This window comes from Somniosus microcephalus, chromosome 12 (assembly GCF_052327205.1).
Source record: "Somniosus microcephalus isolate GS21.2 chromosome 12, FLI_Smic_1.0, whole genome shotgun sequence".
NCBI lineage: Eukaryota > Metazoa > Chordata > Chondrichthyes > Squaliformes > Somniosidae > Somniosus > Somniosus microcephalus.
Window position 1 is genome coordinate 85,902,653 of NC_140998.1, and position 21,508 is coordinate 85,924,160.

Here is a 21,508-nt window from a genome sequence, read left to right on the forward strand (position 1 = left end):
GCATAGTGGTTAGCACTGTTGCCTCACAGCGCCAGGGACCCGGGTTCGAATCTGGCCTCGGGTGGGTGACTGTCTGTGTGGAGTTTGCACATTCTCCCCGTGTTTGCGTGGGTTTCCTCCGGGTGCTCCGGTTTCCTCCCACAGTCTAAAGATGTGCGGGTTAGGTTGATTGACTATGATAAATTGACCCTTAGTGTTAGGGGGATTAAATACGTGGGGTTACGGGGATAGGGTGGGATATGTGTTGGTGTAGGGGTTACGGGGATCGGGTGGGATATGTGTCGGTGCAGGCTCGATGGGCCGAAATGGCCTCTATCTGCACTGTGGGGTTTCTGTGATTCTGTGAAGTGCAGTCATTGTTGTAATGTAGGAAACATGTCAGCCAATTTGCATACAGCAAAGTCTGACAAATAGCAATAAGCATAAAATACTAGATAGCCTGTTTGTGTTGTTGATTGAGGGATCAGTGTTGCCCAAGACACTGGATGAACACCCTATCTCTTTTGAATAGTGTCGTGGAATCTCTTATGTCCACCTGTGGGTTTAATGATCCCACCCATGTTCACATTAACATTTAAAAAAAACGTTGCTGGGCAGCTTTCTCCCAATGGGCAGAGACGAGTAATGCAGAAATATTGCAACCTTAATGTGCTTTGCAGGCCAGTTCTACACAATTGGTTCTGAATACTAGCATTGCGTATAGTGTGAAAATCATTACATCTGGAAGTGATAGCTTTACTGAGCTCCACTGATGTCTGAGAGTTTATCCAATGAATAGCCAAGTGTTGCATACTGGGAAGGCTCCAGGCTCCATCCATGATCTGTGCTGAGTTAGCTGATCTCGGGCTGGAGTCAGTTACAGTACCCCGTCGCAGTACCTCTGTCTAGGTCTGGCAACACCGCGATTTTAAAATTCTCATCCTTGTTTTCAAATCCCTCCGTGGCCTCGCCCCTCCCTATCTCTGTAATCTCCTCCAGCCCCACAACCCCCCGAGATATCTGCACTCCTCCAATTCTGGTCTCTTGTGCACCCCCGATTTTTAATCGCTCCACAATTGGTGACCGTGCCCTCGGCTGGGTAGCCCCAAAGCTCTGGAATTCCCTCCCATAACCTCGACGCGCCTCTCCTCCTTTTAGAGGCTCCCAAAAACTTACCGAAACACCTGCCCTAATCTCCTTCTATGGTTCGGTCAAATTTTGTTGATGCTCCTGTGAAGCGCCTTGGGATGTTTTACTATGTTAAAGGCGCTATATAAATGCAGGTGGTTGTTCAGGGGGGATTGGTCAGAGTTCTTCCTACTGATTGCATCTTGTAACTACTGCATGTGCGTAGTTGTTGGGTGATTGGCGTCCATGGAACCATGCCCGGTAAGGATCCTTGATTTAAAAAAAAGAACTGTACTTGGTATAGAACTTTTTTGTAGTAGTTTGCCGCTCCAGTATGGCATGTTAGTGCTTTGTGTGTGGAAAGGCAGGTACGTTTGTCCCACAAGTTCAACCGTGCTGGGGAAGCATTAATTAAAGGTTAGATATTTTTGGAGGGGAGGGAGGGAGTGGGGGGTTCATTACAGAAAAATCTGCACCTGTCCTCACCTAACATCCACATGTGCACAGTTTTGAATATTCCTGTATAACAGGAGTGTCCATACTTTGTCCATGGGCTTCATGAGGCCCCCAAGTCCAGGCAACTCCTTACATAGGATATACGGCACAGAAACAGGCCATCCAGTCCATGCCAGCGTTTATGCTCCACTCTAGCCTCCTGTCTTTCCTCATCTAACTCTATCAGCATAACCCTCTTTTTTACATATTTGTTCACGGGATGTAGGCGTTGCTGGCACGGTCAGCATTTATTGCCCATCTCTAATTGCCCTCAAGGGTGGTGGTGAGCTGCCGCCTTGAACCGCTGCAGTCCGTGTGTTAAAGCTACTCGCACAGTGCTGTTATACTTGTAGCGCCTTGGTACAACTGAGTGGCTTTCCTCAGAGGGCAGTTAAGAGTCAACCACATTGCTGTGGGTCTGGAGTCGCATTTCGGCCAGACTAAGTAAGGGTGGCAGATTTCCTTCCCTAAAGGACATTAGTGAACCAGATGGATTTTTACAAAAATCTGGTAGTTTCATGGTCACCATTACTGACACTAGCGTTTTTTTAAAATTCCAGATTTATTTAATTAACTGAATTTAGATTCCACAGCTGTCATGTTGTGATTTGAACTCGTGTCTCCAGATCATGAATCCAGGCCTCTGGATTACTAGTCTAGTCACAGAACCCTCCATTCCCTTCTCCCTCATATGCTTGTCTAGCCTCCTCTTAAATGCATCTATACTATTTGTTTCAACCACTCCCTGTGGTAGTGAGTTCCACATTCTCACCACTCTGGGTAAAGATGTTTCTTCTGAATTCCCTTTTGGATTTCTTGGTGACTATCTTATATTAGGTCACCCCTCCTGTGAAGTGTCTTGGGACGTTTTCCTACGTTTTGAGATGTTTTCAAGAGAAAAGAGACCCAGTCTGTTCATCTTTCATGATGGGTATAACCTCGCATTTCTGGTATCATCCTTGTAAATCATTTTTTGCACCCTCCCCAGTGCTTCTCTATCCTTTTTATAATATGGTGACCAGAATTATACACAGTACTCCCAACTGTGGTCCTTCTTACTACAGTAGCTGTTTTTTTCACGTTTGAATTTAGAAGCGTGGAGATTTGCAAAGGGCTGTAATTAATCCTGTTGCCTCACTGGTGGATAAATTCTAAAACCGAAGATCATGATTGTTAGTATCAACAGCTTGAGATATACAAATTATTGGGAACATGGAGGCTGTACCTGTGTGACCCACACAGATTAAAAAAACTTGGGACAACCCAACTGTATCGTAAACATTTGCTGGGACCCTAGCTATTTTCTCTTTCCAGGCCCCTAGCTCAGAGATGCAGAGATTATTTGTAGAATTGCTGGCAATTTGTGGTATATTGTGCATTTCGTGTAGTATTTTGATCTCCTTGGCTAGTATCAAATTCTCCCTATTCTGTTTGGCGAGAGTGGGGATTCACTGGTAAGTAGTACAGATAGTGTTATCATCAGACTGAAATTTAACAATTTTCTTGCTTGAAAACTTAACTTCTGCTGACTTGCAGTTTTAAAGTAAACGGTCAATCAGCTGTAAGTGGGTACGTGATTAGGTGTTAATTGTTATGGCTGGGTATTGACTAACTAGTGTGTTTCTTAAAAAAAAGTATATATTGGAGAGATATCTGAGAAATGTGCAGAGCTGTGGGAATCTGATAAAAGGAGTGGCTTGCTAAACGGAATGGCAACAGGAATTTGGTGCAGAGGGGGAAGGAGATGCTAAGTAATTTAAACCAAAGGGCGGCAACAATAAATAAATAAATAATCACACCATAGGAAATAGAAAACGTGACAGCATAATCAATACACAGCAGAGTGGCGGAACCTGAGGAAAATTAAGTATATAGGTAATGATCTAGATATTCCTTTGTGCATTTAGTATCTTTATTGGTTAGTGTTAAGCTTAATTAGCAAGGATTTAATATTAGTGCAAGTAAGTGTAAGAACATAAGAAACAGGAGTAGGCCAATCGGCCCCTCGAGCCTGCCCCACCATTCAATAAGATCATGGCTGATCTAATCTTGGCCTCGACACCACTTTCCCGCTCTCTCCCCATACCCCTTGACTCCCTTGTAGGTCAAATGTCTGTTAATCTCCGCCTTGAATACATTCAATGACGCCGCCTCCACAGCTCTCTGGGGTAGAGAATTCCAAAGATTCACAACCCTCAAAGAAGAAATTCCTCCTCATCTCCGTCTTAAATGGGCGACTCCTTCTGAAACTATGCCCCCTAGTTCTAGATACCCCCACTAGGGGAAACATCCTCTCAGCATCCACCCTGTCAATCCCCCTCAGAATCTTATATGTTTCAATAAGATCACCTCTCATTCTTCTTAACTCCAATGTGTATTGGCCCAACCTGCTCAACCTTTCGTCATACGTCAACCCCTTCATCCCAGGAATCAGCCCAGTGAACCTTCTCTGCACTGCCTCCAATGCAAGTATATCCTTCCTTTAAATATGGAGACCAAAACTGTACGTAGTACTCCAGGTGCGGTCTCAGCAGCGCCCTGTAAAGTTTCATCAAAACTTCCCTACTTTTATACTCCATACCCCCTGCAATAAAGGCCAACATTCCATTAGCCTTCCTAATTACTTGCTGTACCTGCATGCTAACTTTTTGTGATTCATGTACTAGGACCCCCAGATCCCTTTGTACCACAGCATTTTGTAGTCTCACTCTATTTAAATAATTTGCTTTTTCATTCTTCCAAAGTGGATAATCTCACATTTTCCCACATTATACTCCCATCTGCCAAATTTTTGCCCACTCACTGAACATATCTATATCCCTTTGCAGACTCTTTGTGTACTCCTCACAACTTGCTAACCCACCTATCTTTGTATCATCAGCAAATTTGGCTACAGAGCACTCGGTCCCTTCATCCAAGTCATTACTATAGATTCTAAATAGTTGAGGCCCCAGCACTGATCCCTGTGGCACCCCACTAGTTACTGATTGCCAACCGGAAAATGATCCATTTATCCCGACTCTGTTTTCTGTTAGTTAGCCAATCCCCTATCCATGCCAATATATTACCCCCAACCCTGTGCGCTCTTATCTTGTACCGTAACCTTTTATGTGGCACCTTATCAAATGCCTTCTGGTAATCCAAATACACTACATCTACTGGTTCCCCTTTATCCACCCTGTTTGTTACATCCTCAAAGAACTCTAGCAAATTTGTCAAACACGATTTCCCTTTCATAAAACCATGTTGACTCTGCTTGATTGTCTTATGATTTTCTAAATGTCCTGCTATTACCTCCTTAATAATGGATTCCAGCATTTTCCCAATGACAGATGTTAGGCTAACTGGCCTATAGTTTCCTGCTTTGTCTCCCTCCTTTCTTGAATAGTGGTGTTACATTTGTGGTTTTACAATCCGCTGGGACCTCTCCAGAATCCAGGGAATTTTGGCAGATTACAACCAAGGCATCCACTATCTGCAGCCACCTCTTTTAAGATCCTAGGATGCAGGCCATCAGGTCCAGGGGACTTGTCAGCTTTTAGCCCCATTAGTTTGCCAAGTACTTTTTCTCTAGTGATACAGATTGTTTTAAGTTCCTCCCTCCCTATAGCCCCTTGATTATCTATTATGATTGGGATGTTTTTAGTGTCTTCTACCCTGAAAACCGATCCAAAATAATTGTTTAGAGTCTCTGCAATTTCTCTCTTTCCCATTATTAATTCCCCAGTCTCATCCTCTAAGGCACCAATGTTTACTTTAGCTACTCTCTTCCTTTTTATATACCTGTAGAAGCTCTTACTGTTTTTGTATTATTTGCTAGTTTACTCTCGTACTCTAGTTTCTCCCTCTTTATAATTTTTTTTAGTCATCCGTTGCTGCTTTTTAAAAATTTCCCAATCCTCTGGCCTACCACTAATCTTCACAACATTGTATGCCTTTTCTTTTAATTTGATACCATCCTTAACTTCCTTAATTGGCCACGGATGGTGCATCCTTTTCGTAGAGCCTTTATTTCTCACTGGAATATACCTTTGCTGAGATTTATGAAATATCTCCTTAAATATCTGCCACTGCTGATCTACCATCTTACCCTTTAATCTACTTTCCCAGTCCACTTTAGCCAACTCTGTCCTCATACCCTTGTAATTACCTTTATTTAAGTTTAGGACACTAGTTTCAGACCAAGTTTCTCACCCTCAAACTGAATTTGAAATTCTACCATGCTATGATCACTCTTTCGTAGGGGATCCTTTACTATGAGATCATTAATTAATCCTGTCTCATTACACATTACCAGATCTGAAATAGCCTGCTCCCTGGTTGGCTACTCAATGTATTGCTCTAAGAAACCATCCCAAATACCCTCTATGAACTCGTCCTCAAGGCTACCCATGCCAATTTGATTTGTCCAATCTATGATGATGATTAAAATTGCCCATGATTATTGCAGTACCTTTCTTACAAGCCCCCATTATTTTCTTGATTTATACTCTGTCCTACAGTATAGCTACTGTTAGGGGACCTATATACTACGCCCACCAGTGACTTCTTACCCTTACTATTTCTTATCTCCATCCAAATCGATTCTACACCTTGAGCTTCTGAGCCAATATCATTCCTCACCACTGCAGTGATCTCATCCTTTATTAATAGAGCTACCCCACCTCCTTTTCCTTTCTATCTATCCTTCTGAAATGTCAACTACCCCTGAATATTCAGTTCCCAGCCTTGGTCACCTTGCAACCACGTCTCTGTAATGGCTATCAGATCATACCCATTTATTTCTATTTGTGCCATCAACTCATCTATCTTGTTCCGAATACTGTGTGCATTCAGATAAAGAGCTTTTAATTTTAACTTATCATTTTTCCTTACTCTGACTCTTATTTTCTGGTGCACTCTTATGCTTGTATGCTCTGCCCCTTCCTGATACATTCTGGTTATCATTACCCCTGTTGTTGCCCTGCACTATTGCCTTCTCCTTTCTCTTTGCCTTCCTAAATACCCCTTCACTTGAACCCCTTCTATTTCCAGCTTAGCTTTTCTCCCTTCTGATTCTAACCTCAGGTTCCCATCCCCCTGCCAAGCTAGTTTAAACCCTCCCCAACAGCACTAGCAAAACCCCTTGCGAAGATATTGGTCCCGTTCCCATTGAGGTGCAACCCGTCTGGCTTGTAGAGGTCCCACCTCCCCCAGAAACGGTTCCAAATCCTCAGGAATCTAAAGCCCTCCCTCTTACACCATCTTTCCAGCAACGAATTCATCTGCTCTATCTTCTTATTTCTGTACTCACTAGCACATGGCACTGCAGTAATCTGGAGATTACTGCCTTTGAGGTCCTGCTTTTTAAGTCAAAGGAAAACGAGCTAAGCGACTAAATTCTAACTGCATTTAAAGATGCTAATAACTGATAAATTAATTAGTTATTGCGATTAATTATTATTTAACATCAAGCTAAATCCACCTAATTAATAGTTCTACAGATAACTAACAAATAATTAATTATGGTATGGCAGTTCAGGCAGTGTTGGGATTTATAGTTTGTAGACAATGAGATTGTCCCAGACTGCCACATCTACAAGAAATGTCTGCTTCACCACTCCGGCTCAGAATTGTTGAGCTAGAGGCACTCCAACACATAAAGGAGGAGGAAGAATTACTGGATAATTTACGCCAGAGTACAGTCACACCACAGGAAAGCACAGCTGCAGGAAGGGGAAGAGTGTGACTGTCAGTCAGCTGGGTAAGGGGAACGTAGGAGAGGTAGTGAAGGAGGTCCAGCAGACTCTGCTCCTGTCCAATGGGTACAAAGTACTCAATAACTGAGGATAAGGAGAAAGACTGTGGGAAGGACAGCCAGAATGCTGACCAAGGCACCATGGAGCAGGAGGCTGTCCAAGGGCAGGAGGTGCAGAGTAGAAAGGTTGTAGTTGCAGGGGATTCTATAATTTGGGGGGGGGGGGGGGGTAGATACTCTTTGCAGTCAGGGTAGAGTGTTACAAAAGGTGTGTTGCCTACCTGGTGCCAGCGTAAAGGACATCTCGAGACGGCTGGAAAAGAATCTGGATAGGTGGGGATCCAGATGTTGTGCTCCATGTCGGAATCAACGACATAGGAAAGGTTAAGGAAGGGGTCCTGTTGGGGAGTATCAGGAGTTGAGAGCTTAAATGAAAAGCAGGATGTCACGGGTTTACCCGAGCCACGTGTAAATTGGCATGGGGACAAACTGATTAGGAAATTCAACATGTGGCTAAAGGAGTGGTGTGGGAAGGAGGGGTTCCACTTCATGGGGCACTGGTGCCAGTACTGGGACAGGAAGGAGCTGTACCATTGGGACGGGCTGCACCTGAGCTGGGCTGGGACCAAGGTCCTAGCGGAATGGATAACTAGGTTTGTAAATAAGACTATAAACTAATAATATGGTATGGGAGGGGGAAACTGCTAGAAATTACAGAAACCTAACTATAAAAGAATCTGGGAAAGAGAGTAGAGGATAAACTAAAGGAAGGAATAAGGATAACATGAATGGCCAAAGATTGGATAAAATCAGAGCATAAAGGTAAAATAACTACAAAAAATAGAGTAATAATAAATAAAAACAATTTAAACTGTTGTTACAGCACTGTATGTAGTATTCAAAATAAAATGGATTAATGGAGGCAATAATTTGCAGAGAGGATCAAGATATAGTAGTGATGACTGAAACATGGCTACATTGAGAACAGGATTGGCCACTAAATATTTCAAGATATAACACATTTAGGAAACAAAAGAAGGAGGGGGGTGAGGGTGCTGTATTAGTTAAAGATAACACAATAGCAGTAGAAAAAAATGATGTAACTAATAGTAAGATAGATACAGAATCCATATGGTTTGAGTTAAAAGGTAAGAACGCTCAAGAACTATAGAGTAGTAATAATGAGGGACTTCAACTATCCTAATATAGACTGGGATCGTAATACAGGTTGGACCCCGGTAATCCGGCACCCTCGGGACAAGGCCGGTGCCGGACCACTGAAGGTTAGGTAAATAACACCTAAAATTACAATATTATGTTTGTTTATATTGCGGGAAATGGTGGCGGTGGCGCTGCCAAGCGGCTGCTCCGCAAACTAAAGACCGCCGGTTTCAATTCGTGCCGGACCACTAGGTGCCGGACCGTCTGGTGCCGGATTACCAGGGTTCAACCTGTAGTGTTGAGGGCAGAGAAGGGGAAGAATTTCTGGTGTTCAGGAGAAATTTCATGATCAGTACGTTTCTAGCCTGACGAGGGAGGAGGCATTGTTGGATCTGGTTCTGGGGAATGAGGTAGGTCAAGTGGAGCAAGTGTCAGTAGGTGAACATTTAGGGAACAGTGATCATAGTATCATAAGGTTTAGCCTAGAGACATACAGGGTAGGATAAAGAAAAAAAGGGAGACGTGTGACAGATACCGAGGGCTAAATACTCCAGAATCTTTAGAGGAGTACAGAAAGTGTACTAAATTGACCCTTCGTGTTAGGGGGATTAAATACATGGGGTTACGGGGATTGGGTGGGATATGTGTCGGTGCAGGCTCGATGGGCCGAAATGGCCTCTATCTGCACTGTGGGGTTTCTGTGATTCTGTGAAAGTAAAGATAGAGCATGAAAAATTCTTGGCAAGTAAAATCAAGGAAAACCCAAAGATGTTTTATAAATATTGATGTAAGAAAACTACTAGGCACTTGGTCTGAGTATTAAACAAGGCTTTAATCATCTGTTTTTCAACATGGAGATCTAGTTGTGTCCTTCACTGGTTCCTGTTAACGAATGTCCTGAGCAAGCTGGGCCCATACTCTCCCTGGACAGCGCCACCAGCAGGCCACCCAGTATTACTTCATAAGTAATTTCCATATGAATGACAAGATTCATGTCAAATATATTAAGAGTAAGAGGATAACTAAAGAAAGGGTAGGGCCTATTCGAGATCATGAGGGTAATCTGTGTGTGGAGGCGGGAGACGTTGGTAGGGTTCTTAATGAATACTTTGTGTCTGTTTTCACAAAGGAGAGGGGCGAAGCAGACATTGCTTTCAGGGGGAGGAGTGTGAAAGATGAAATAAACATAGTGAGAGAGGAAGTATTAAGTAGCAGCTTTAAAAGTGGATAAATCCCCAGGCCTGGATGAAATGTATCCCAGGCTGTTAAGCGAAGCAAAAGAGGAAATAGCAGAGGTCCTGACCATCATTTTCCAATTCTCTCTGGCTTCAGGTGTGATGGCGGAGGACTGCTAATGTGGTACCCTTGTTTAAAAAGGAGAAAAAAGATAGACCGAGTAATTACAGGCCTGTCAGCCTAACCTCGGCGGTGGGAAAATTATTGGAAAGAATTCTGAAGGACAGGATAAATCTTCATTTAGAAAGACACGGATTAATCAAGGATAGTCAGCACAGATTTGTTAAGGGAAGGTTGTGTGTGACAAACTTGATTGAATCTTTTGAGGAGGTGATGAGGGTAGTGCATTTGATGTAGTGTATATAGACTTTAGCAAGGCTTTTGATAAGGTTCCACATGGCAGACTGGTCACGAAGTTAAAAGCAAATGGGATCCAGGGCAAAGTGTCAAGTTGGATTCAAAACTGGCTCGGAGACAGGAAGCAGAGAGTAATGGTTGATGGGTGTTTTTGTGACTGGAATACTGTTTCCAGTGGGGTTCCGCAGGGCTCAGTACTAGATCCCTTGCTTTATGTGGTATATATCAATGATCTAGACTTGAATATAGGGGGTATGAGTAAGAAGTTTGCAGATGATACTAAAATCAGCTGTGTGGTTGATACTGAAGAAGGAAACTAGACTACAGGAAGATATCAATAAATTGGTCATGTGGGCAGAACAGTGGCAAATGGAATTCAATCTGGAGAAGTGTGAGGTAATGCATTTGGGGAGGGCTAACCAGGAAAGGGAATACACATTAAATGGTAGGACACTGAGTAGTGTAGAGGAACAAAGGGACCTTGGAGTGCATGTCCACAGATCCCTGAAGGTAGCAGGCCAGGTAGATAAGGTGGTTAAGAAGGCATACGGAATGCCTGCCTTTATTAGCCGTGACATAGAATACAAGAGCAGGGGGATTATGCTTCAACTGTATAAAACACTAGTTAGGCCTCAGCTAGAGTACTGCGTGCAGTTCTGGTCACCACATTACAGGAAAGATGTGATTGCACTCGAGAGGGTACAGAGGAGATTTACAAGGATGTTGCCGGGAGTAGAGAATCTTAGCTATGAGGAGAAAGACTGGATAGGCTGGGTCTGTTTTCCTTGGAACAGAGGAGGCTGAGGGGAGACCTTATTGAGGTGTATAAAATTATGAGGGGCATAGATAAAGTGGATAGAAAGGACCTATTTCCCTTAGCAGAGTGGTCAAAAACCAGGGGACACAGATTTGGAGTAGTTGGTGGAAGGTTTAGAGGAGATTTGAGGGGAGGTTTCTTCACCCAGAGGGTTGCGGGGGTCTGGAGCTCACTGCCTGAAAGGGTGGTAGAGGCAGAAACCCTCACCACATTTAAAGGGTACTTGGATGTGCACTTGGGATGCTCTAACCTGCAGGGCTACGGACCAAGAGCTGGGGAGTGGGATTAGGCTGGATAGCTCTTTGTTGGCCGGCGCAGACATGATGGGCCGAAATGGCCTCCTTCTGTGCTGTAACTTTCTATGAAAGGATAGGGAGCAGTCTAGAGTAAAAATACTTAGATTGGTGGATTGTCAATTTCAGTGGGATGAGAACGGATCTGGCCCGGGTAAACTGGAATCAAAGATTGGCAGGCAAAACTGTAATGGAACAATGGGCTGCCTTTAAAGAGGAAATAGTTCAAGTACAGTTGAGGTACATTCTCACTAGGGGGAAAGGCAGGGCAACTACAGTCAAGGCTCCCTGGATGATGAAAGAGATAGAGAATATGATGAAGCAGATAAAGAGTGCCTATGACAGATGTCAGGTTGTAAATACATCTGAGAATCAGGCTATATATAGAAAGGTCAGAGGAGAAGTGAAAAAGAAAATAAGAGGGGTAAAGAGAGGGTATGAGAATAGAATGGCAGCCAACATAATAGATAATCCAAAAGTCTTCGATAGGCATGTAAAAGGGTAGAAAGAGGAGGGGTGGGGCTGATTAGGGACCAAAAAGGAGACCTATGCATGGTGGCAGAGGGTATGGCTGAGGTACTAAACGAGTACTTTGCATCTGTTGTCACCAAGGAAGAAGATGCTGTCATAGACATAGTAAAGGAGGAGGCAGCGGAGATACTTGATGGTATAAAAATTGATAGAGGAGGTATTAGAAAGGCTGGCTGTACTTGGAGTAGATAAATCACCAGGAGCAGATGGGATGCATCCTAGGATGCTGAGGGAATTGAGGGAGGAAATCGCAGAGGTACTGGCCATAATCTTCCAATCCTTCTTAGATATGGGGCTGGTGCCAGAGGACTGGAGAATTGCAAATGTTACACCATTGTTCAAAAAAGGGTGTTAAGATAAACCCAGCAACTACAGGCCAGTCAGTTTGACCTTGGTAGTGGGGAAGCTTTTAGAAACCATATTCAGGGAAAAAATTAACAGTCACTTGGACAAGTGTGGATTAATTAAGGAAAGCCAGCACGGATTTGTTAAAGGCAAATCGTGTTTAACTATCTTGATTGAGTTCTTTGAGGTAACAGAGGGTTGATGAGGGTAATGCAGTCGATGTAGTGTACATGGATTTCCAAAAGGTGTTTGACAAAGTGCCACATAATAGGCTTGCCTGCAAAGTTGAAGCCCATGGAATCAAAGGGACAGTAGCAACATGGATACGGAATTACCTAAGTGATAGGAAACAGAGAGTAGTGGTGAACGGTTGTTTTTTGGACTGGAGGAAGGTATAAAGTAGTGTTCCCCAGGGGTCGGTTCTAGGACCACTGCTTTTCTTGATATATATTAATGACTTGGACGTGGGTGTACAGGGCACAATTTCAAAATTTGCAGATGACACAAAACTTGGAAGTATAGTGAAAAGTGAGGAGGAGAGTGATAGACTTCAAGAAGACATAGAAAGTGGTGAAATGGGTGGCCACGTGGCAGGTGAAATTTAATGCAGAAAAATGTGAAGTGATAAATTTTAGTAGAAAGAATGAGGAGAGGACCTATAAACTAAATGGTACAATCCTGAAGTGGGTGCACGAACAGAGAGGCCTGGGGGTATGTGTGCACAAATCGTTGAAGGTGGCAGGGCAGATTGAGAAGGCAGTTAAAAAGGCTTACGGGATCCTCCACTTCATAAATAGAGGTATAGAGTACAAAAGTGTGGAAATTATGATGATTTTGTATAAAACACTGGTTCGGCCCCAACTGGAGTATTGTGCCCAATTCTGGGCACCACACTTCAGGAAGGATGTGAAGGCCTTCGAGAGGGTGCAGAAAAGATTTACGAGAATGATTCCTGGGATGAGGGACTGGAGAAACTGGGTGTTTTCTCCTTAGAGCAGAGAAGATTGAGAGGAGATTTGATAGAGGTATTCAAAATCATGAGGGGTCTGGACAGAGTAGATAGAGAGAAACTGTTCCCATTGGCAGAAGGGTCGAGAACCAGAAGATACAGATTTAAGGTGATTGGCAAAAGAACCAAAGGCGACGCAAGAAAAAACTTTTTTATGCAGCGAGTGGTTAAGATCTGGCCTGAAAGGGTGATGGGGGCAGATTCAATCACGGCTTTCAAAAGGGAGTTGGATAAGTATCTGAAGGAAAGAAATTTGCAGGGCTAGGGGGAAAGTGTGGGGGAGTGGGACTAGCTGAAGTGCTCTTGCAGAGAGCCGGCACGGGCTCGATGGGCCGAATGGCGGCCTTCTGTGCTGTAACTATTCTATGATTCTATTCTATAAGGGATCCATCATAGTCTGGGTATACTATGGACCACCAAATAGTGGAAGGGAATTGGAGGAAGAAATATGTAGGCAAATATGAGGTGAATAGCAGACATAGAATAATAATCATGGGAGATTTTAGCTGCCCCCAAATAAACTGGCAGGAAGAAGTAGTGAAAGGACAAAAGGAATTGAGTTTTTACAGTGTATATAGGACTCCTTTCTTACTCAAAATATGTAAGAAATTCAACAGGAAAAGAACCACTGCCAGATCTTGTAATGGGTAATGAACCAGAACAGAGAGAAGTATGAGTAGGAGAGCATCTTGATAGTAGTGATCACAACATATTAAGGTTCAAGATTAGGATCGAGAGTGACTTAAGTAGGATAAAGACTAAGGTAATAGATTGGAAAAGTGCAAATTATGAGGAAGAGGGTGGATCTAAAGAATGTAAACTAGGAGAAAATCATCAAAAACAAAGACAGAAAAACAGTGGGAAATCTTTAAAAGGGTAATCAATAGAGTTCAAGTGAAATATATTCCACTAAAAGGCAAAAGAAGCAAGCTAATTATGGGGCACTGGATGAATAAAGAAGTAAAGGGAAAATTGAATCCAAAGAAAAAGATATATAAGAAGTATACTTGGATACTAAAGGTGAGGAGGACAACATAGAATATGCAGAACTTAGGAGAGAAGTTTAAAAAAATATATATCAGGAAGGCAGAGAATCAAATTATCAAGGAATATAAAAAGAAATAATAAAATGTTCTATCGTCACATAAATAACAAAAGGAAAATTAAAGTAGGGATAGGGCCAGTAAAGAATGAGCAAGATAAACTCAACAGGTAATGACAGAGAAATGGTAGAAGTATTGAATAACTACTTTGCTTCAGTTTTTACTAAAGAAGATAATGAAATAGACACTTCACTAGAGGATGAGCTAAAAAAGAATATTAATACAGTTGGAATAGAAAGGGAGAAAATAATTGACAAACTAGCAAAATTAAGAGGATAAAACCCCAGGTCCGGATGGTATACACCCACAGATACTCAAGGAAACTAGGGAGAAGATCGCAGAGGCACTAGTTTATATATACAAAAGTTGCATCGAAGAGAGAATAGTGCCAGAGGACTGGCGGACAACTGATGATCCTATATACAAAAAGGGAGATGGAACAAAACCTGGGAGCAATAGACCAATCAGCTTAATGCCAGTGTTGGAAAGATACTGGAATCTATACTGTAAAAGAATAGAGAACATCTAGAGAAAGAAAGTATAATCAAAATCGGCAACCTGGATTCTGAAAGGCTAAGTCATGTTTAACTAACCTGATAACTCTTCAAAAGAATTCTAACAGAACAGAAAGAGTAGACATGGGTGATGCAGTAGATGTCATATACTTAGATTTTCAAAAGGCTTTCGATAAGGTACCACATGGTAGGCTCATGACAAAGGTTAGGGCATGTGGAGTCAAGACTGAATGGGTAGTAAATTGGCTAAAAAATAGAAAGCAGAGGGTAGGGGTAAAGGGTAGTTAGTCAGATTGGAGGACAGTAGAAAGTGGTGTTCCACAAGGATCACAACAATTCACAGTTGTTCATAATTTACATTAATGATTTGGACTTGAACAAGTAAATCCATATCAAAATTTGCAGATGACACCAAACTTTGGGGGGTATAGATAAAACTGAGGAAGAATGCAACATAAAATAATTGGTACAATTTTAAAGGTGCTGCGTGAACAGAGACATTGAGGGGGGGGGGGGGTGGTGTACGTACACAAGTCTTTGAAGATGGCAGTATAAGTTGAGAAGGCTGTTAAAAAGGCATACGGGATCCTTGGCTTTATGAATAGAGTACAAAAGCAAGGAAGTTACCCAGAGAGTGGTTAGAACTGGAACTTGCTACAACCGCAAAGAGTAGTTGAGGCAAATAGTGTAGATGCATTTAAAGGGAAGCTAGAATAACACAAAGTAGAAGGATATATTGATCAGGTTAGATGAGGGAGGGTGGGAGGAGGCTCTTGTGGAGAATAAACACTGCCATGGACCTGTTGGGCTGAATGGCCTGTTTCTGTGCTGTAAATACAATGTATACTATAAGAAGAAACATAGAAGATAGGAGCAGGAGTAGGCCCTTCGAGCCTGCTCCGCCATTCAATGAGATCATGGCTGATCATCCAAATTCAGTACCCGGTCCCTGCCTTCTCCCCATATCCCTTGATCCCTTTAGCCTTAAGAAATATATCCAACTCTTTCTTGAATATACTTAATGAACTGGCCTCCACCGACCTCTGTGGCATAGAATTCCACAGGTTCACCACTCTCTGGGTGAAGAAATTCCTCCTCATTTCAGTCCTAAATGGCTTACCCCTTATCCTTAGACTATGACCCCTGGTTCTGGACTCCCCGGCCATCAGAAACATCCTTCCTGCATCTAGTCTGTCCAGGCCTGACAGAATTTTATAGGTTTCGATGAGATCCCCTCTCAATCTTCTAAACTCCAGCGAGTATAAGTCCAATCGACACAATCTCTCCTCGTACGTCATTCCTGCCATCCCAGGTATCAGCCTGGTGAATCTTCGCTGCACTCCTTCCATGGCAAGAACGTCCTTCCTCTGGTAAGGCAACCAAAACTGCGCACAATACTCAAGGTGTGGTCTCACCAAGGCCCTGTACAACTGTAGCAAGACATCCTTATTCCTGTACTCGAACCCTCTTGCTACGGAGGCCAACATACCATTTGCCTTCTTAACCGCCTGCTGCACCTGCATGCTTACCTTCAGCGACTGGTGTACAAGAACACCCAGGTCTCTTTGCACTTCCCCTTCTCCCAATCTATTGCCATTCAAATAATCTGCCTTCCTGTTTTTGCCACCAAAGTGGATAACCTCACATTTATCCACATTATAGTGCATTTGCCATGTTTCTGCCCAATCACCCAACCTGTCCAAATCGTGCTGGAGTTTCGTGACATCCTCCTCACAGCTTACCCTCCCATTAGACATTAGAAAACTTAGACTGAGCAGTTAAAAATGAACTTTAACATAGATAACTGTGAGGTGATCCACTTTGGTAGGGAAAACAGAAACATCACCTACATGTTAGAAAATAAGTAACTGGGGTAGAACAGCAAAGGGATCCAGGGATACAGGTGAACAAATCATTTCGAGCAACATCGCAGGTCAGCAAAGCAGTTACAAATGCTAACCAAGCACTGGGATTTATTTCTAGCGGTATTGATTCAAAAGTAGTGACGTTATGTTAAACTCGTATAGGACCCTGGTTAAGCCACACTTGAGTACTGTGCACAGTTCTGGTCTTCATACTTTAAAAAGGGCATAGAAGCACTGGACAAAGTCCAAAAATGATTTAGTAGGATGGTACCAGGAGTGAGAGATTAGTTAACGGGAAAGATTGAACAGGTTGGGGCTTTTTCCTTTTAGAGAAGAGTTAGAGGTAACCTGATAGAGGTCTTTAAAATTATGAATGGGTTGGACAGGATAGATGTGGAATGTTTCCACTTGTGGGAGAATCCAAAACTTGGGGCTATAAATACAAGCTAGTTACTAATAAATCCAATAGGGAAATAAGGAGAAATGTCTACCCAGAGTGGTTAGAATATGGAACTCGTTACCACAGGAGGTGGTTGAGGCAAATAGCTTCGATGCTTTCAAAAGGAAACCAGATGGGTACATGAGAGAAAAGGGAATAGAAATCTTTGCTGAGATGAGGTCGATGGAATGGGAGGATTGTGGAATGTAAACACCAGGACAGACTAGTTGGGCCGAATGGTCTATCTGTGCTGTATATTCTCTGTAAACATATTATTTTGTTGCACTGAAGAGGTGCCAGTTGATTTATATTTGAAGATAATTTATAATTTTGATATTGTTTAAGGCTGTAAGATTTTTTGTTTTGTTTTTAATTTCCAGTATGATTTGTCAGCATCCACCTTCTCTCCTGATGGACGAGTATTCCAGGTTGAATATGCCATGAAAGCTGTAGAGAACAGTAGGTAAGGAACCTGTAATCCTTGCAGAAATGTGTTTTCTTGAGGAATACTTAAATTTTCTGAAGTTTTAGTGAGGTTTAGCTAGTCTCATGTTTATTTCTAAGTGTTGACTTCTTATCTGGGGTACGGTTCCACAGGCATCAGTTGTCTAAGTGGCCATTATTCGCATGCGAGGATCAATGTGTTGTTCAACTGTGGGGGCATCATAACCAAACCTGACTGACATTGTCCAGTGTCTACTCAATTACTTTCAGAAGATGTTGCTGAATATTGATCAGGAGCATGAATCTTGGATGAGTTCTCTCTCTCTTTCTCTCTCTCCCCCCCCCCCCCCCCCCCCCCCCCACCTCCTCCCCCTCCATCCAGGGTACTGAGGCTAATTAATTACTAAATTTATGATTCAAGACTGCGATTTAGTTAGATGTTCATTCCATTTGGTGAACGTTGCCAAAATCCGGATTTTCACTTAAAAACTCTTGCATGTATTTAAAAGTACAAAAGCAAAGTTAATGCTAAATTGAGAATTTAGCCCTCCCTTTAAAATAAAAGCACATACAAATGTTTGTGATCTCAAAACGTTAACCTTTTTCTTATCCAATTCAGTAATTATTGTGTTTTCTTTTGATTTAATTTCACAGCACAGCCATCGGGATAAGGTGTAAAGATGGAGTAGTGTTTGGAGTAGAGAAATTGATCCTTTCTAAACTGTATGAACAGGGCTCCAACAAACGCATATTTAACATCGATCGTCATGTAGGAATGGTAAGATAATTTTATAAGCATTCTTCCTCCCAAAATTCATGTTTGTTTGTGAGGTGAAATTTAAACATTCTTTTATTTAAGAGGGTTGTCGCAGATCAGTATATCTGAGCCCAGTGTACAAAAATGAATTGTATGTAAAGAATTAGTATCGAATAGAACATTGTTGTTAAAATATGCTGCCTTACTGCAATAGTGCATCATATTTTGATTTGAGTATAGCTCTAATATTGTAATTGACATTACAGTAAGCAACTTTTGTTTCATCCGACAGGCAGTAGCGGGTCTTCTGGCAGATGCACGGTCTCTTACTGATATTGCAAGGGAAGAAGCTTCCAACTTTAGATCCAACTATGGATATGATATTCCACTGAGGGTATGAGGTCTATTTAGCACTGTCATTTTAGGACAGCTCTGAATTTTTAATGGGTAAATTGCACAACATAACATCTAAAAATTAATCCGGTGACTAACCGTAGAACAATGTTTTATCCACAAATGCATCGTAAATTCCCATTTTTCAAATATGAGCCTGGGTGATGTCAGCAGGCTATTTGCCCACAAGGGCAGAGTAGCAGAGCCCAATCCTGTCCTTGCCATACATCGACACACATGCATTTCCAACAGAGGTTGCTGGATAGCAATGAGGAGTAGTGAACCTTGATTTTTTTTTAATAACCCCACTTCTTTCTCTTTCTCCCCACCCCTCTCCCAGTTTGCCCACTACAGAAAAGCTGAGGCTAATTGCAATATACAAAGACTGCACTCCGATCAGGAAACTCAGCACAAACTGGGGATTGAACCTGGAGCCTTTCTGGTCTTTGTGGCTTAGCTTCTCACTAGTTAAAAGTTGTTGAGGAAGAGTGAATTGCAATGCTTCTCTTAAATGCATACATCAACAATCAAGCAAGTATCTACATTAACTACAGAGTACTTAACACATTCCAATTCACTTTTCTTCCATCTTGGCCATTTTTGTCTAGTTCCTTTCTGCACCTACCTTAACGATAAAGTTCAATCCAAAAGCAAACCCAATCCATTAAGTGTACTACAAAGTCTCTTGCTATTTATATTCTAGGTCAGTGCTGTCCAATAGACATTGCTGACATCTTTAGCCCTAATGCCTTGCATACACTTTCAATACAGGTACATGGACATCACATGTTTATTTACTGAACAGACATCTACCACCATTAGGTGATCGTCTTTACTTACATTTTCCAATTTTAAAATCTACTAACATAAAAATAGATAATTATCTCCTTGAGGAATGAGGAGTACCTTTTTTATATCATTTTATTTAAAAAAAACTTTACAGGGATTATGATCTTTTTCTCACCTGTGAAATAAACAGATTGGACACTGTTGGAAGTTTTACATCTTTTGTTGCCTGATTTTTTTCCCCCAAGCAATAGTTTGTGAAAATGGGGGGGGAAAAAAAAGTGAAATCCGATGCTTTGGAATGAAGATTGTATTTAAAAATCTGAAGCACCAATTGCATCTGTTTTGTATGCCTGAAGTTTGTCCCTGTAATTTAAAGCTAAAAGAAATACATCTGCATTGTACATTCACCAAAATTTGCAAATAATTTCCAGAGGTCCATCCATTACTAGAATTTATAGTACATAGAAACTAGTTATAAAAACAAAATACTGCGAATGCTGGAAATCTGAAATAAAAACAGAAAATGCTGGAAATACTCAGCAGGTCAGGCAGCTTCTGTGGAGAGAGAAACAGAGTTAACGTTTCAGGTTGATGATCTTTCGTCAGAACTGAAAAAAGTTGGAGATGGAACAGGTTTTTAAGCAAGTGTAAATAGAGGTATTGAGTACAAAAGTAGAGAATTTATGCTGAACTATATAAAGCGCTGGTTAGGCCACAACTGGAGTATTGCGTCCAGTTCTGGTCATCACACTTTAGGAAGGATGTGAAGGCCCTTGAGAGGGTGCAGAGGAGATTTACCAGAATGGTTCTGGGGATGGGAGATCTTGGCTACAGGGACAGGTTGGAGAAGCTGATTTGTTTTCATTAGAGCAAAGGAGGTTGAGAGGTGATTTGATAGAGGTGTACAAGATTGACAGGTTTGGATAGGCTAGACGGGGAAAGGCTGTTCCCACTAGTTGATGGTACAAGGACTAGGGGGACACAGATTTAAGGTTTTGGGCAAGAGATACGGGGGGGGAATGTGAGGAAAAACTTTTTTACGCAGCGAGTGGTGATAACCTGGAATTCGCTGCCGGTGGAAGCGGAGACACTCAATGTTTTCAAGGGGAGACTGGATAGGCACTTGAGGGAAATAAACTTGCAGGGCTATGGGGATAGAGCGGGGGAATGGGACTGACTGGATTGCTCTTCCCTGGCACGGACTCGATGGGCTGAATGACCTCCTTCTGTGCTGTTATGACTCTATATAACAGGTTTCAAGCATGTGCAGAGGCATGGAAAGGGGGGAGGGGAGGTAACAACAAAAGGGAAGGTCTGTGATAGGGTGGAAGGCAGGAGAGATTAAAAGACAAAAGGAATGCTGGTGTGAGGCAAACGGAGATGGTAATGGGATAAGTAAAGGAACACAAGATGGGTCTAGAAGAGGTGTAAATGGGAGTAGCAGAATCATCAGCTTCCATCCCAAAAAATGGGGGCAGAGGTTATGATTTGAAATTGATCATTATTTGGGCTAATGTAGAATGCTGATGTACTTCAAAGTTATCACATGTGTTTATTTATAATTTTACTTGTTTAAACTTTACTAAGAATTTCTCTTTTTTTAGCATCTGGCAGACAGAGTAGCAATGTATGTCCATGCATACACATTATATAGTGCTGTGAGGCCATTTGGAAGCAGGTAATTTTGTTGTAAAATGACTACCTTATAATCTGAAAAGTATGATTTGTATTATACATGTTTATACAGTTGATCTAAGGTACCTCAGCCGTATTTAGGGGTGTGTGTGTTGGCGGGGTGGGGAAGAATGTGAATGAACAGTTAAAAGATTGTATGGAAGCAGCATGGTGGCATAGTGGTTAGCACTGTTGCCTCACAGCGCCAGGGACCCGGGTTCGAATCCAACCTCGGGTGACTGTCTGTGTGGAGTTTGCACATTCTCCCCGTGTTTGCGTGGGTTTCCTCCGGGTGCTCCGGTTTCCTCCCACAGTCCAAAAATGTGCGGGTTAGGTTGATTGGCTATGATAAATTGACCCTTAGTGTTAGGGGGATTAAATACGTGGGGTTACGAGGATAGGGTGGGATATGTGTTGGTGTTGGTGTAGGGGTTACGGGGA

At 42.2% G+C, this 21,508-nt stretch overlaps 1 protein-coding gene across 2 annotated transcripts in view; it reads left to right on the forward strand.

The window, feature by feature from the left end:
- The window catches only part of psma3 (proteasome 20S subunit alpha 3), a 33,399-nt gene that overhangs the window by 1,785 nt on the left and 10,106 nt on the right, over positions 1 to 21,508 (forward strand). The window contains exons 2-5 of one of the 2 annotated variants that reach the window (XM_086003273.1): positions 17,391 to 17,473; positions 18,109 to 18,232; positions 18,504 to 18,605; positions 20,998 to 21,071. In XM_086003273.1, the coding sequence (XP_085859399.1) occupies positions 17,391 to 17,473; positions 18,109 to 18,232; positions 18,504 to 18,605; positions 20,998 to 21,071 (383 nt within the window). The remainder of the gene's footprint in view (positions 1 to 17,390; positions 17,474 to 18,108; positions 18,233 to 18,503; positions 18,606 to 20,997; positions 21,072 to 21,508) is intronic. The other variant, XM_086003274.1, reaches the window with a different exon arrangement.